A 16,076-nucleotide genomic window follows, 5' to 3' on the forward strand; every position below is an offset into this window, starting at 1 on the left:
TGGAGCTAAATGCCTAAAACTTCAGTGCACTCAGTAGTAAAAAATATTACAAAAAATGGTGTTTCATCTCCTAGTTCCTAATTTGATGAGTTTACACTGTTTATGTACTTAAGAGATTCCTTAATAAAATGAAATATTTATTCCAGTAAAACACGTTTCTTACCTCAATAGAAAGACTGTGATCTTTTCTGACGTGCCAATAATGTATTTATTAACGTCAATATTTCATTTAATTAGTAGTACTTTTTGTCTTTAATTAATTTACTTTTGTGTAATATTTGTTGTTTTTAATATTTTTTTGAATTAACCATTATAACAGTTTGTTACCACACATTTTATGTCATTTCAATTTATAACCACATCTGTAAATAGTTTGCTGTAAAATGTGAGGAATATTTTAACTAAAATTAATGTTATGTGAGATTATAAAATCACAGAAAGTATAAATAGACATTATAAAGTTACAACTTACCAGATACATATTCTGTCAATCATATGGTCTTCGTAAGCCTTTAACACATCGGTTCGAGGTTATTTTGTCATTTATTTAAACATTAGTTTATATCGAAGTGAAAGCATATCGTGTTTTCTGTGGTTTGTTTTATTTCTGACAAAGTTTCATTGTTACATAACATTCACAATCCACATATTGCTATAGTACAGTTTGTGTCTTTCATAGACAGTAGTAGCAGCATTCTCTTTCCAGTGCATGTTGGACTAAATTGATCACATGTTGCTTCACCACAGATGTTGTTTTTTTGTTTCCAAATCAAACAATGTATTGCTATTTCGAGCATTGTAAATGACAATAAATTTTTGTAGTAACCCCGTGTCCTGACCATGACACACATAAAAGATAAGCAGAGGAAGGGTGGTGAGAGGACACCATATGAAACCATTTTTATGTTTCGATGCACATTGTTCTACATAATAATATAGCATAATAGCCCACATAGTAAGGGTTGTCTGTTATCTTCATAGTGCCAAAAACATGAATATCATTGACAGATAAAATAACAGAAAAGTCTCAATTTGATCAAATATCTATTACATAATTCCTAATTAAAATTAGAATCCGTCAAATTATCTGCCAAACTTCTTTTCTTTCTAGCATGTTCCCAGCATTTCAAGCAATTACAAAAATTTAAAAACATTTAACTGTTTTCAGGTTTTATTAAGCTTTATATAAGTTAAAATTCATCTGCACTTGCCAAACAGTATATGATTTAGTTTGACTACTTTATATATGAACTGAAAAGGCAGTGTCAGACATTTCACATTTCTCTTCTTCCCCCTCTGCAGCTCAAATACAAATAGCTGCTGAAGACCTTGATGTGTACCCAAACAATTCCATAATCATCAAATACTAACCCATCTGTGAATACAGAGAGTTGTGCATTATCTTGATGATTTTTACCTGGTCTCATTTGCTCCTGTTACACTGTTAAGGATATAAATCTAATGACATAGGCTTACAATATAGGCCTAATGTTGTAACCTACATCAGAATTAAAATTTTGCACTCAGCATCTTTATTATACAGTAAATTATTTCACAATTTCTTTCTCATATAGCATTTGTCTGGCAAAGATGGCATTCATAATTTAAGTATGTAAACCACAGCTTGCTAATTCTCAGTGAAAACACAAGTGTATCAGTCTCATTCCACTATCATCATCTTCCACTTAGCATAGCATTTGGAATTTGATGACAGATATTATGATTTTAAATTGAGAAAAAGTGTACCAACAATAATATCCTGTTCCTAAATGGAATGATTTAGTTTGAAGCTGGGGAGATGTGTCTTTACAAGCCTTATATCTTACTTAAGGAATTATTGGCTGTGCATTGTCTGTGTGTTGTGGCGTGATCCACGAAACTGCTTACATGCCGTGGAACAGTATACTTTTCAAATTATCCTCCATCTAAATGGCAAAGATGTTGCAATGCAGACATTTGGAAGTTCTGATATCAAGGGTACAGTATTTCTTCAAATTTTCTTTACTCTTGCTCCTACCATATCTTTTCATTTCATATCTGCATAAGAACATGCAGCATATCTCATGCAATATGTGAAAGTACCTGTTGTTACGTCTTCAGATTGGTCCATGTAAGGGCTCAGCCTCACAATGGAACCTTCATATCTTCTTTTGGCTTCACAGACATTTACCGAGTTGAGTTAAGGGTACCTACAACTGTAAAACTTGATAGTAATATTCGTGACTAATGCAAAGAAATCCCTCCTTGCTGGAACGTTTCAGGGATCATGGCCGTTTACTTGCTTAGGATTGACAAAGAAGAAGAAGTTTGCATGAAACCTCTGATGAATGTATGGATGTGTTCACCTTATTGAGTTAACTTATTTCTGTCACCTTTATTAACTGCTTTGTAATTTGGCCAGTGAACACACACACACACACACACACACACACACACACACACACACACACAAAATGTTTTAAACATATCTCATTGATTTGAATTCACGCGTACCACATTCATTGATTGCTAAGTGGATTAAGCATCTGATTTTTCCTTGTGGTTCATACTTAATTTTTATTATTATTCCATTGGTTCTCTTGTTGGCTTTTTTATTTTAAACTTAAGGTCATCAGTGGTAGGTCAATAATGGTAAAAAGTTATGAAACTATTAAGTGATTATATCAATTGAATAACTAGAGTAAAAATTCTTGTGTCAGTTAGTGATCCCCCATGGGCATGGCTAAGCAATTATTTAGTCTATACAATTTTGGTCTTTGTTTTACTGATTTGCAAGTCTTGCTAGTTTTCAGGTAGTTGTAACTTTGTTAAGATAAGACATATGCAGTATTTTAACTTTCCCTCCAGTTAAAATTCCATTTTTGTGTCATGTATACTCTGTCAACAAAGAATCTTAATTTCCAGCTACACAGCAAGCAGATACTATGATAGAAATATCAGCAGCTGCTCCAGTTTTTTGGGGCTAACTACAGAACAGGAAAGTGTGTAAAAGTTGCTGCAACAAGTTACTTAAACTTGCCTTGAAATAAAGTTTGTAGCATTTTCTCGAAAGCATCAAAACCAATCCACACTTGTAAACAGACTGGAAACATAGTAGAATTGGTTTTGCATACAGTGTAAATGATGTTTGATCTGTAACTGAAACCAAAGACGTATTTTCTCATTTCAGCATAAAACTGTGGCCAATGAATATTTGGAGCAGCAGCATTTCATTAACTTTAAAACATTTTAAAGTTATTTACAGAGTATGTGCCAATCTGAATCACCAGTGATGTTTTATATTCAGCAGATGATACGTGTATTTTGTCAAACACATATTTTTAACTTATTTATTTCATATAATTATGCTTTTGAACTTATCGGTAACATTAAATCTAATACTATGTGCTCAAAGTAAAAATATTCTTTATATATCAGTAGTGGTCTACTTCTAAAGTGTAATGCAAGAGACTGACACATGAAAGTACAATGTTTATAAAGCAATGTTAATAGAGCATGTCAGACTGTTTCGGATTAAGTGCCTTAGTTTGATATAATTTTAACAATGGCTTGAAAGGATAATAACATTATCCATAGCAAAAAAGTTACAAGACAAACCATGTTTCAAGTGCCTCACTGAAGTATTTGTATTTGTTGTTTATATTTGCAATGGTGTCAAAACTACAATGTAGTACACAGTGGAGCAGTGTCATTTCACTTAGTGAAGTGACCTAATGAGCAGTGTGTGCAAGTGAGCAGATGTTTGTTGATTTTCTATACACATTAAACAGTTGTGGAATAAAAAAAAAAAAAAAACAAGAACATTTTCATCATCACTGAATATTCACCTTTTACTTTTAGATATTTACATTTCAAGTATTGACAAACATGAGTTGTTAAATGTAAACATCTATATCAGTAGTGTGAGCTGTAGGCCATTCCTTGTACCATATTTTTGAACTGTGCCACTAGAGTAAGACTAATAGCATAACAGAAAAGACTCGGTGTTTCTAGAACAAAGTTTGTCTTTCCAATATACACTTTAAACAAAGTGGGAAAAAGTGTGTCTGCTTAACATTTTTCTGGTTTCTCTTTTGTAGTGTTTATTTTGAATGTCTTGTTACCTAATAACACTGATATTATTTTGGGCAGATAAGCATTCATTGCAATTTTGAAAAGATTGCCAAATGGGATTCCACGTTTTATCATGTTGTATGCAGCAAAATATATCACACCAGTTACTGTCTTCTTCCCATACCTGCCCTTATGATTAGTATTATTATTCTTTTTGTATTTGCCATCTCTGGATCATGCTATGTGAACTGAACTTCTCCTTTTCCTTATGCTTGGGCCTTAACTTGAGCCCAGTATTCAAGCATTCATTTCCTATGCTGCTCCTTCTGTTTTTCTGTCCACATTTCAGCAGTTCTTAGTTTTGGATTTTCTTGGAACCAAGGGGCTCTTGGAGTTTCATCTTGAGTGAAATGCCTTTATGTGTGTCCTACAGTATTTTCTCAAAGTTCTTTTGTGTTTGGCTAACTGTGCCGCCTCCGTTTGCTTTTCGAGAAAGTGCTGGAATATCTGTTTGCTCAACCTTGTAGGATGCTCCCAGGTAATGTGGCAATAGAGAAGTTTTTCCCCTATGAATAATTTCTGTGATCGTTTTTCTACATGTGTTTAAGTTCACAGTTGTGTCATCTCGTAAATTTGCCATTTTCTTTGATTGGGTCTAGAATTTTCCCCAAAATCTCTCTCTCTTTCTATCATTTCAAATTATTTGATCAGACATTATTTATTCTTAACAAGGCATTCTGCAGATGCCCGACAGTAATGTCATACCTTGGTATTAATTGATGTTGATTTCTTGATATGCCATTTAAGGTGTGTGTATCCCCCCCCCCCCCCCCATGTGTCCACTCTTCTAGATATTTAAACCTCGTCCATTTGAAGGCCCAATCTTCTACCTGTAGTAAGCTGGAGGGTGATTTCATATTTATAATAAATTCAATCCTGGGAGATGTGGAGTCCTGCCTTTGCTGATTGTGTCTGCAATTCGTTGATTTGTTCTGCATCAGGGTCTAGGGAATCAGAGAAAATTGTGATGCATCTGCAAAGGGTAAACAGTCAGTGGTCAGATTCTAGCCAAGCTTGACTTCTTTTTCAACGCCTTTGTCACTCGCAGATCACTTTTTAGAATACACAGTTGTAAAGTAGAGGTGAGAATCCATCTCAAGATCCAATTTCAAAGGCATCTGAAATCTCTTCCGTAAAGATCGTTTTGGAAGTGGCATCAGTAAATCTGTCAGATATTAGACATTATTATTATTATTGTTGTTATTCCCAACTTCAGCAGTTTAGTATAATTTAATGTTACTATTTTTGAGAACCTTCAAAATGTTTTAAACAAGGTGATTTTCCAATATTCGCTTAATAATTTATATGTTAACTTGTTCCAGATCCTCACATCAGGCATACATAAATGGAAGAAATGAATATGTACAATGACAAAAAAAATTAAGAATCAATAAATTCCAGCAACTGTCCTTTCTAAAAATACAACCCCATATCACGAATGTTAGTTGGTTGTTAATGCTGTGTACAAAGTCTATTATTGCTGCATCAATGCAGTAATACATACTTTGAATTGCCTCACATTTCTAAGAGTTTTCGTAAGTGTAATATTTGCAGAACACAATGTGTAAGTTAATAAATAAAGTATGGTTCATTTTCCAAAGAACTCAGTCAGGGGTTTCCAGAATTAATCTTCATTCTGCAGCAATGTGTTCACTGTTAAGAAACTTATTGCAGGATTAATACTTCAAAAGAAAAATTATGTGTGTTGCCACAGAAACAAAGAGTAAAATATACAGCTGTTCAACCCTTTGACAATTACCAATTAAAATAAAGTGACAGATACATTGAGTGTAATGTTATTTACCAATGTTTCTCCTTGACAACTTCTATACCATCAAGAACTTAGATAGGAACAAACAGTCTATTACAAGCCTTCAGATGATAAGCATGTAGCCAAATAAATTACTTTTTAGTTGTTTTTTAAATAAATGTGTTCAAATGATACATTTTGCATTGTATATTTATCATCAATATCTCATTTGAATACACAGGGCAGGTCTATCTATATATTAGAACCCCTCAGTTGTTGTTTTGGTGATGTTCCAGAATTACCCTTCAGATTTAATACTAAATGAAACAAGTGCAGCAGAAATGTTTCTCTGAAGTACAGTTGCAATATCTGTAAGGAGAATACGCCAGATGCACAGAAAATGTCCAGTTTTTACATTGTTCCTCTCTCATTTTTCTGTAGTAAGTTTGGTGGTTAAGAATAACAAAAAATAAAAACCTTGCCCAGTTGCTGTTTCTGAAATATGTTGCTGTCATAATGTGTTACTGACAAAGGAGGATATGAGACCAACCATTGCCTAACTCATTAGCAGGAAGTAGTATTTCCTTGTGCACCCATGACTCATACCTCATTTCTGCTCATCTTATCTCTTTGCCATCAACATCCTTGTTTGGATTTGGCTTTGAGAGGTCAATTCAAGCATTTATTTTCAGGTCTCTGCTGTTGTGATGTGTGTGTATGACGGTAAGTTGATTTTGCACATTTCACAACTTCACAAAGGTTGTCACATACACTCAAGTCACAGTATAAATGTGACCACGGACATCTAAATTTTATTAACACAGATGTTTGTTGCTGTACGATTTCTGTCAATAAGTATTATTTTGGATCCAATACATCTACACATGTAGAACTTTTTCCTACTTTAGTAGTTCTCAAATGGAAATAAGCACAATTTCTTGGAAAAAGAAACATTTAACAAAATATGAATAAACAATAGGAAGTAAGAATATGTAGTATTTGTCAAATTTTAAACTAATAGGAAGGCCATTTCTTGCAAAAGTGGTGTATTTGTGTGTGTCTCCATCCTCTTCATCATGCTATTGACTGTGCTTTACACATTTCACAAAAAACGACAATGTATGACATGCATATTTATTCTACCACATGATGTTTCAAAGGAAATTTTCTTGATACTCAAGATTATGGATGGGGGAGTTATGAAAAAATAACTCCCTCTCATTGTAACATTGCTTGTCCAATACAAATGTTTGTCTATCTGAGTATGATTCCGAAGCAGACACTGTGATTAGGTTCGAGAGTCACACCTACAACTTCAAAAATATTTTCTTTTTCCCTGTAGTGTGTTACCAGTAGATAAATCTAATTGTTACTGATTGCACAGTGTACCTATCCAGAAATTTTTGGAAGTAGCTTTACTTCTGTTTTTAATATAACATTCACATGGTGAATGGTTGTACTAGTTTGTGCAGCTAAATTAAAGATACTTAGAAATATTGTCTCTAATCCACTAACACACTGTTACATATTGCACTTGCTCTCTATTTTGCTATTTATATTCATTGGCAGACTACTGGATGTATAAAACTGTTGACTTTTCTCTCAGAATTACACCAGTTACTTTACCACCTAACGTGTGTTCATTTTACTATTAAACTGCTATGTATGATACTACTAATTAAGTGTACAGTGAACTGTTGCTCTGTACCTTTCATTATTTGTATTCCACCCAGGATTTCTCAGCATTGTACTGATACTACTAAATTCATAATGCTGCCTTCTCACTTGGTCCCACAATGGTAACTTAATTTTATGACTTACCTCTTTACCCAAAAATCCCAAAAGATAGGTAGGTGGGAGGGGAGATAATTTTAGCTTTTATGTCCAGACTAAGACCTTCAAACTAATACGAAATCATTTAAGTAGTCACGAAAGTGTAACACTCATCCTCCACCTATTTTACAAGCAAATCGGATAATGCACAGTATGCATGTGTAGTGTGCTGATTCATTGTAATGTTTTCCACACATATTACACCAAGCCCTCTGCTTTCAGCTACCAACTGCAGGCCATTCTGGTAACACATTTTAGTCTCCAACCAACAGTCCACGTACTTACTTCCAAAATCATTGTTCAAAAGAATGATAAACCAGTACTGCTCCACAACCTTTTTCTTTTCCTTCCACAATATCACTCGGAAATATTCTGTCCATATCCATACATACAATATACTGCAGTGAGTTCACTGAAAGGTGCTGGATAACATTGGTTACAAAGTAAATGCAATGAATAGCATGTATGCCCTTTTTTTGTGGAACTACAATGATCAATTGAAAGTCTTGTATTTATTTTCATGAACACCAATATAACATTGTTGTGCAGCCACTTCTGATGTAATATATTTATACATACAAAACGGCTGGTTTTATATGAACCACAAGCAACTGGTAGAAGGCTCTTAAAAATATGTTAAAGCTTATATTTTGTCCAGTTTTCAGTTTTTTTACTCCAAAAAAAAAAGCAGTTAGTCCATCTTTGCAATTTTAACCATTTTCACCTTCAAAGACATTTAAAACCAGAGATTCGCATATGTCCTGTTTTCTGTACTACCACATTTTTTAATTGAGGACAGTTTTTTTTACAAGACTATGCCACCTGTCACATATGCCATTATTATGGACAAGATATAATGCTACTCACCACATAAGAGGTGGCATTGAGGCACTGGAGTCTGTTGAGGAATGGTTGACTATTCATGATAAGGGTAACCATTTTTTTCCATTTGCACTATCTTTTGTATCATCCATTATGTGCTAAAACCATAATGTTTCTTAGATGTGGTTTCCATCTCTTTAGTATTAAATTCTGAGTCCAGAAGCCATGCTATTATTGTATTATCCTTAACACTGTGTGTCCATTGCATCAAAATCTCAGTACACAGCAAAAGGTTACCCTTTTTGGTAGGAGAGGAGGGGGTGGGGCAGCGTTATTTTTCAATTATTTGACTCATTTCCTGTAGATTTCAAAGAAGATGCTTAACAGTTATGTAAATATGTCATTCCAAAGTGCAAGATCCCATGGAAGCATGAAAGAACTTCACATAATGGAATCAATCTGGCAACATTGTAAAGTAATTATATTTTGTGATGAAGACTTAAGACAACACTTTTACATTCTTTTTGAAAGTATTATTGACAGCTATATGTGTTCTCATGTGAAGAGTACAATTCAGTATAACTTTTTTTTTTCTTTGTCTTTCCAAGCTGCTTAATATATAAGCTCATGAGGCAGACTTACACTAAAACTGCACAGCAGGTTAACAGTCTTTGGTCCAGTGCAACAACCAGCCTGATTATGGCTTTTAAGTAGGCCTACTCTTCCAAGTTTGTTTATGAAAACACTGGACTGGTTCCCAATCTCTGACTCCAAAAATCTGATAAACAGTTAAAAAGCATTAAAAATAAGAACAAAGTTCACATGATTCACAGACAAATGGCACTTCACATTACCCAACCGTGGTGGCTGGGAATGGACCCAACCACAAAGTTAAAATATAACCTGCTGAATCATCAAACAAATGGAACCTGTACAGCATGAGGGCAGAACGGAGGGCAAGGACAGATAGACAGGGACAAAACTGCGTGCATACAGATCAACTGATACTTTATTTCTAGTCACAATACAGATTCCACTAATAAGTTTTGCAGGGAAAAGACTGGAAATATTGCTATGCTAGCTGAAAAGTCAGTGAGAAACTTAGTGTCTGAAAACAAAATAATCCACTATTTCTGCCAAGGAAGCAAAATATGTACAGAAGACCTAAATTGCTACGAAATGCCGCTGCACATAACTACATTTCTTGAGTGAATGAAGTATTATGTTACATGCTATTGAGAATTGACCAGAAATTGTAAAGAGCCAAGGAGCTCACAGACAATTAGTAGTATGCAAAAGGTGAGAATGAAATATGTCTATACACATCAACCTGTGCAAATAAACAGCCTACTGAATGACGTGCGGATGAATGTTGCTTTCATACATTTAAATGAAAAGGTTTTATTTTCTATAACTCAATTTACAATCTTTTCCAGTTTATTAAGATTTTAATTTAAATGGACTATTCAACTGCCTGGTCTCAGACGTTTGCGAAAATCTCCTTAAATTCCAAATTAAATATTCTTTTACACATTTCTGCATGGTTGCTACAGCATCAAACCACAGAACTGAGACCAGCTTTTCTAGTCATTTATCAAGGTAAAAGGACAGTATTATTCCGTACATACATCCACAGCAATATTAGAAAATGAGAACAAGGACCTAATGTGCAAGATTTTTTTAATATTATTCAGAATGTCAGAGATAATAGTGACTTGTGTCCACAACCTTCTACTCTATTTCCGAGACCTTTTTTTTTTAAAGTGTACAGTTAAGAAAGGAAACCTGTTACAACATCCTGAAGAAAAAGAATGAATACTTATTGGAATGGTCAGCTCAGTAACACATTTATTAGTCGTCATAATATTCAAAAATCATCACTGAGAAAACTTATAAATATTTTTACATGCTTAGTAAAGATTTCAGACCTACTGGAACCTCTACATGTGAGATTCATTGTATCATATCATTTTCTACACACTGCATTCAAGATACACAGTATCACTTAACTAGAACTTTAACACGAGATTATTATTCCTGGTACTTCGGTGCGGGGCTCTCAATCTTCGAGTAATCCCTCACTGGCGAGTAAAACTGTCAAAACATTAAAAAATATTAATTACGTATGTCGCAATCAAGAATTCTGTTCTAGGCAATATATAAATCAGCGTAGTGAAATTTAACATACTTTACCGTATTTGGTACCAAGATACAAAACAAACTATTACCTTGTACTGCTTGTTGGAGTAATCATTCCAAGGTTCGGGATTGGATCTCTTATTCCACGTAACTTCAGGGTTTCGGGTAGCGAGTCGAAGCGTGTAAAAGATCGCTCCCGCTACCCCTGCTCCCAAGCATATGTACAAGGGAATTAACTGTGAAAGAACGCAGAACAGTATTTCACACTGAACATTCCTCGGCAATGTTGATCTTAACCAAGGTCGTGACACTCATTGCTTTAGTGTCTAGAGACAAATCTTCCTCTGTATGTGAGTTATTTTGAGGAACTCTAGTCAACATAATTATCATTCGCCTCTTTCTTAGCTTTCATTAATAAGAATTCAACATGCGACCTATGTTGTCCTCCAATGCAGTATATGTTACGACACGGGACATTACCATTATGAAAACATTACAGAGGAAGATTTGTTCACATTACATACAGTTACACTCACTGATGGGTTTTTCTTCAGGCTTGAAAATGACAGTCCCTGCATTTTGCACAAGATAAATTAAAATTCGCGACTACGGTAACCCTTCTCTGCTCTTCCAGAAGACGGATTAATACTAGAATAGGACGTAATACGTTCGTCAAGTGTATAGTTCAGCAAAACCAGCGAGTACTATAATATTCGCAATTATCGTCTGAATACAATTTATAATTAATATTTCATATTTTTGTAAGGGCTTTTACTTTCAGTTCTAACAAACAATATACTTCACACAGTTATTGATGTAAAGTGGTACAACAATAATTGACAAGTTTGTGGTGACCTATCTTCGACATTGTAATTTGTATCTTTGGTGTTTTCTGTGTTGTCAATAATTCGAATACAGTTGTGGTTTAGGGCAATTGACTTGTCGAAAGTATTATGCGTTGTGTGGTGAACTCGATAGTGAAAATGAGTTATTACTTTCAGTTGCAAATGACGACCGTAATAATGAGATTACAATACTTTAGTTTGCGTTAAGGCTTTGGTCCTGGCTGGAAGAGAAAATGAGTTACAATAGACTGAGCAATGGTAAGCAGTACTGTTGTAAGTTACGTGCCAAGTTTGTTGTTGGTACACAATAAAACCTGATTCACTTTCACGATAACACTGAGTTTTCGCCATATAAAATAATTTTACTGTTTCAGTACAGTACTCTTAACCGTGGCTTGTTTCAGGTGATGTAAATCAGGAGGGGTCGCCGATTAGACACGTTTGGAATCCAAATTGTAAGTGCACCTTCCTTCTTGTGAATGACAAGCATAGTTTGCAATATTAAAGATAAGTGTGTTATCAGTTACAGCGCTTAGTGCATGTAGCATCAATTGTGTGTTTACCAGTATTTATGTAATATTTTTCTCGTCAGTATGCATAAGATGAAGTATGTCGATAAACACATATTGCCTATTTTTTATTGTAATAATTTTGTACCTTTGTGTCTTTCATGCAGCTTACTTGTTAATCATTTTCACCAGTCTGTATGTTCCTAAACTAAGGTGAATGCTGGGAAGGGAAGGGGAAACTGGCTGGGGTAATAGCAGGAAATTTAAGGGGGGGAGGCACTGCCATGAATGGTAAAATACCAGTGGTTACAGGTGTTGGAGCAGCACCTTTTTTAGGATAGGTAAGACAGAAAGATGTCAAGTTCTACGAGAGGTCAGGATTGAAACAAATCTTCAGTTTAGGAAAGAAATTAAACAGCACAATTCTAGCACATTGGGTCACCAATCACAGCTATCAATTATAAATTTTCACCAATCACCAGAAATTTTATCTCCACCAAGTTGTATCTCAGTCCTAGGTAATTCCATTGATGAATTAAAGTCACCCAACCCAGTTGACATAATCTGCCTCTCTGAACACCATGTGACCACTGGTATAGGAACTAGGCCTAAGCACAATGAGAAACTCAGACAGGAGAGTACTGCAAATGTTAGAATAAGGAAAGGTTCTCATAAAAGTATAATTAAAAATAATGTAAGTATATTTCATCAAAATATTGGGAGTTTAAAGAATAAAGTAGATGAGCTTCTGGTTTGTTTAGAAGATTTAGAAGCTGAGAATGAAATAGATATACTATGCCTGTCTGAGCATCACATTGTTACTGATATGGATAAGGTAAATGTAAGTGGTTATAAGCTCTCTGCACATGTAATGAGAGAAAATATGGAGAAAGGAGGAGTTGCCATATATGTCAAAAGTTATCATTGTGCAAAAAGTATAGAAACAAAAAAGTTTTGTGTAGAGAAACATATAGAAGCATGTGCCTGTGAGCTTAAATTAAATAAAGGCACATTTATAATTGTAACTGTATATAGGTCCCCATCAGGAAATTTTCATCTATTTCTGAAAAATTTGGACTTCTTGTTGTGCTGTCTGTCAGAGAGGGGGAAGCAAATTATTATTTGTGGGGACTTCAATGTAGATTCTCTGAAAGAGGGTAATAGGAAAAATGACCTTGAAGTATTACTCGGTTCTTTCAATTTGACACCCGTTATTGATTTTCCTACTCGGGTGGTAAAGGATAGCAGCTCACTGATAGATAACTTCTTTATAGACCAAGATAAGTTTAACCAGATAAATGCTCAGCCTGTTGAGAATGGTCTTTCTGATCATGGTGCACAGCTAGTTACAATATATGACATAGCTCCATTCAGCAATACTAAACAGTCCTCCAAAGTAGTACGTTCAGTCAACGATTTAACAATTGCAAATTTCAGGGAAAGCCTACAGCAGTTAGACTGGGATGAGGTGTACCGTGAACCTGATGCCAATTTAAAATATAATTTATTTCATGACATTTTTGTAAATGCATTTGAAAACTGCTTCCCCAAGAAAATAGTTAAATATACTCGTAAGAAACCTTGTAACAAACCATGGCTTACTAAGGGTATAAAAATATCTTGTAACCGGAAAAGGGAAATGTATCCGACAGCAAGAAAGAGTAGTGACCCAGAAACTATCAAAAATTATAAAAACTACTGTGTTATATTAAGAAAAGTTATTAAAAAATTCAGAAGTATGTGTATCATGTCTGAAATCAGCAACTCTGATAATAAAATTAAAACTATTTGTAATATTATTAAAAGAGAAACAGGTCAACCAAGAGCAGAGGAAGACAGTATTACCATCAAATTGAATGAAAACTTTACGAACAAAAAGTCAGAAGTTGAAAATATTTTTAATAATCATTTTCTAAATGTTGTGGATATAGTAGGATCCAGGTGTTCATTAGAAGATGCTAGGCTGTTAATGGAAGAGGCCATACCTATGCAATTTGATACAATTGAAATCTCACCCACTTCTCCCTCTGAAATTAGGAAAATAATAAACTTGCTTAAAAGCAAAAACTCGCATGGAATTGATGGCATTTCCAGCAAAATACTAAAAGCTTGTTCTCAACAGATAAGTAAGATTCTCAGCCACCTGTGTAATAGCTCTCTGGAACAGGGCATTTTCCCTGATAGACTGAAATATGCTATTGTTATACCTTTGCATAAAAAGGGGGATAGATCTGATGTCAACAATTACCGTCCAATCTCCCTTCTAACAGCTTTATCCAAAATTTTTGAGAAAGTAATGTATTCAAGAGTAGCTTCACATATCTGTAAAAATGAAGTACTAACAAAATGTCAGTTTGGTTTCCAGAAAGGTTTTTCAACAGAAAATGCCATATATGCTTTCACCAGTCAAATTTTGAATGATCTGAATAACCGAACACCTCCCATTGGGATTTTTTGTGATCTCTCAAAGGCTTTTGATTGTGTAAATCATGAAATTCTGCTAGACAAGCTCAAGTATTGTGGCATGAGTGGGACAGTGCACAAATGGTTTAATTCGTACCTAACTGGAAGAGTGCAGAAAGTTGAAATAAGTAGTTCTCGTAACATGCAAAGATCAGCACATTCCTCAAACTGGGGAACTATCAAGAATGGGGTTCCACAAGGGTCAGTCTTGGGTCCTTTGTTGTTCTTATTATATATGAATGACTTGCCATTCTATATTCATGAAGAGGCAAAGTTAGTTCTCTTTGCTGATGATACAAGTATAGTAATCACACCTGAGAAACAAGAATTAACTGATGAAATTGTCAATACTGTCTTTGAGAAAATTACTAAGTGGTTCCTTGTAAACGGACTCTCACTGAATTTTGAGAAGACACAGTACATACAGTTCCGTACAGTGAATGGTATGACGCCATTAATAAATATAGACCTTAATCAGAAGCATATAGCTAAGGTAGAATATTCCAAATTTTTAGGTGTGTCCATTGATGAGAGATTAAATTGGAAGAAACACATTGATGATCTGCTGAAACGTTTGAGTTCAGCTACTTACGCAATAAGGGTCATTGCAAATTTTGGTGATAAACATCTTAGTAAATTAGCTTACTACGCCTATTTTCACTCATTGCTTTCATATGGCATCATATTTTGGGGTAATTCATCACTGAGGAATAAAGTATTTATTGCACAGAAGCGTGTAATCAGAATAATAGCTGGAGTCCACCCAAGATCATCCTGCAGACATTTATTTAAGGATCTAGGGATATTCACAGTAGCTTCTCAGTATATATACTCTCTTATGAAATTTGTTATTAACAACCAAACCCAATTCAAAAGTAATAGCAGTGTGCATAACTACAATACTAGGAGAAAGGACGATCTTCACTATTCAAGATTAAATCTAACTTTGGCCCAGAAAGGGGTGAATTATACTGGCACTAAAGTCTTTGGTCACTTACCAAATAGTATCAAAAGTCTGACAGATAACCAACAAGTATTTAAGAAGAAATTAAAAGAATTTCTGAATGACAACTCCTTCTACTCCATAGAGGAATTTTTAGATATAAATTAAAAAAAAATATATTAAAAAAAATAAAAATAAAAAACACAAAAAAAATAAAGTTGTTATATTAACTTAAGTATGTTGTTAAATTAACCTAATTATGTCATGTATTGGAAAATTCGACTCGTTCCACATCATTACGAAATATCGTATTCATGATCCATGGAACTAGTATTAATCTAATCTAATCTAAATGCCTATTTCCTCCCCAGCCATGTCCTGCATGAACTTCTAAATCAACCTCCTTTGTCATTTAAGGGAAGTGAACCCCAATCTTCTTTCTCTTGTTCTGTCCATTGCCGATGACGTACTTTCCAAGTAGTCATCTAGTTAGACCCATCAATGACAATTGTGTTTTAACATGGTAATTGTTTTCATTGTTGCTAATGAATTATTTCAGTTGCATGAAATATAGGATAGGGTCAGCAGTCATTGCATTTAGTTATAGTTATCGTAAAACTCATGTACAATGAAAACTTTACCCTAATCATTGAACTAAT

At 34.4% G+C, this 16,076-nt stretch overlaps 2 protein-coding genes across 2 annotated transcripts in view; one reads left to right on the forward strand and one right to left on the reverse strand.

Moving 5' to 3' along the window:
• Positions 1-10,334: 10,334 nt before the first annotated feature.
• On the reverse strand, positions 10,335-11,354 carry LOC124552474 (cytochrome c oxidase subunit NDUFA4). Its single transcript, XM_047126756.1, has 3 exons — positions 11,194-11,354; positions 10,747-10,893; positions 10,335-10,612 (listed from the first exon to the last, which is right to left on the reverse strand). Exons 1-3 carry the CDS (start codon positions 11,233-11,235, stop codon positions 10,550-10,552), a joined length of 252 nt encoding a protein of 83 aa, XP_046982712.1. The 5' UTR covers positions 11,236-11,354; the 3' UTR covers positions 10,335-10,549.
• A 183-nt stretch (positions 11,355-11,537) lies between these two features.
• Positions 11,538-16,076, forward strand: part of LOC124552568 (N-chimaerin) — a 46,941-nt gene continuing 42,402 nt past the window's right edge. Inside the window, exons 1-2 of the mRNA XM_047126890.1 lie at positions 11,538-11,760; positions 11,907-11,957. Of these exons, the coding sequence (XP_046982846.1) occupies positions 11,736-11,760; positions 11,907-11,957 (76 nt within the window). The 5' untranslated portion in view covers positions 11,538-11,735. The remainder of the gene's footprint in view (positions 11,761-11,906; positions 11,958-16,076) is intronic.

Source organism: Schistocerca americana, chromosome 10 (genome assembly GCF_021461395.2).
Source record: "Schistocerca americana isolate TAMUIC-IGC-003095 chromosome 10, iqSchAmer2.1, whole genome shotgun sequence".
NCBI lineage: Eukaryota > Metazoa > Arthropoda > Insecta > Orthoptera > Acrididae > Schistocerca > Schistocerca americana.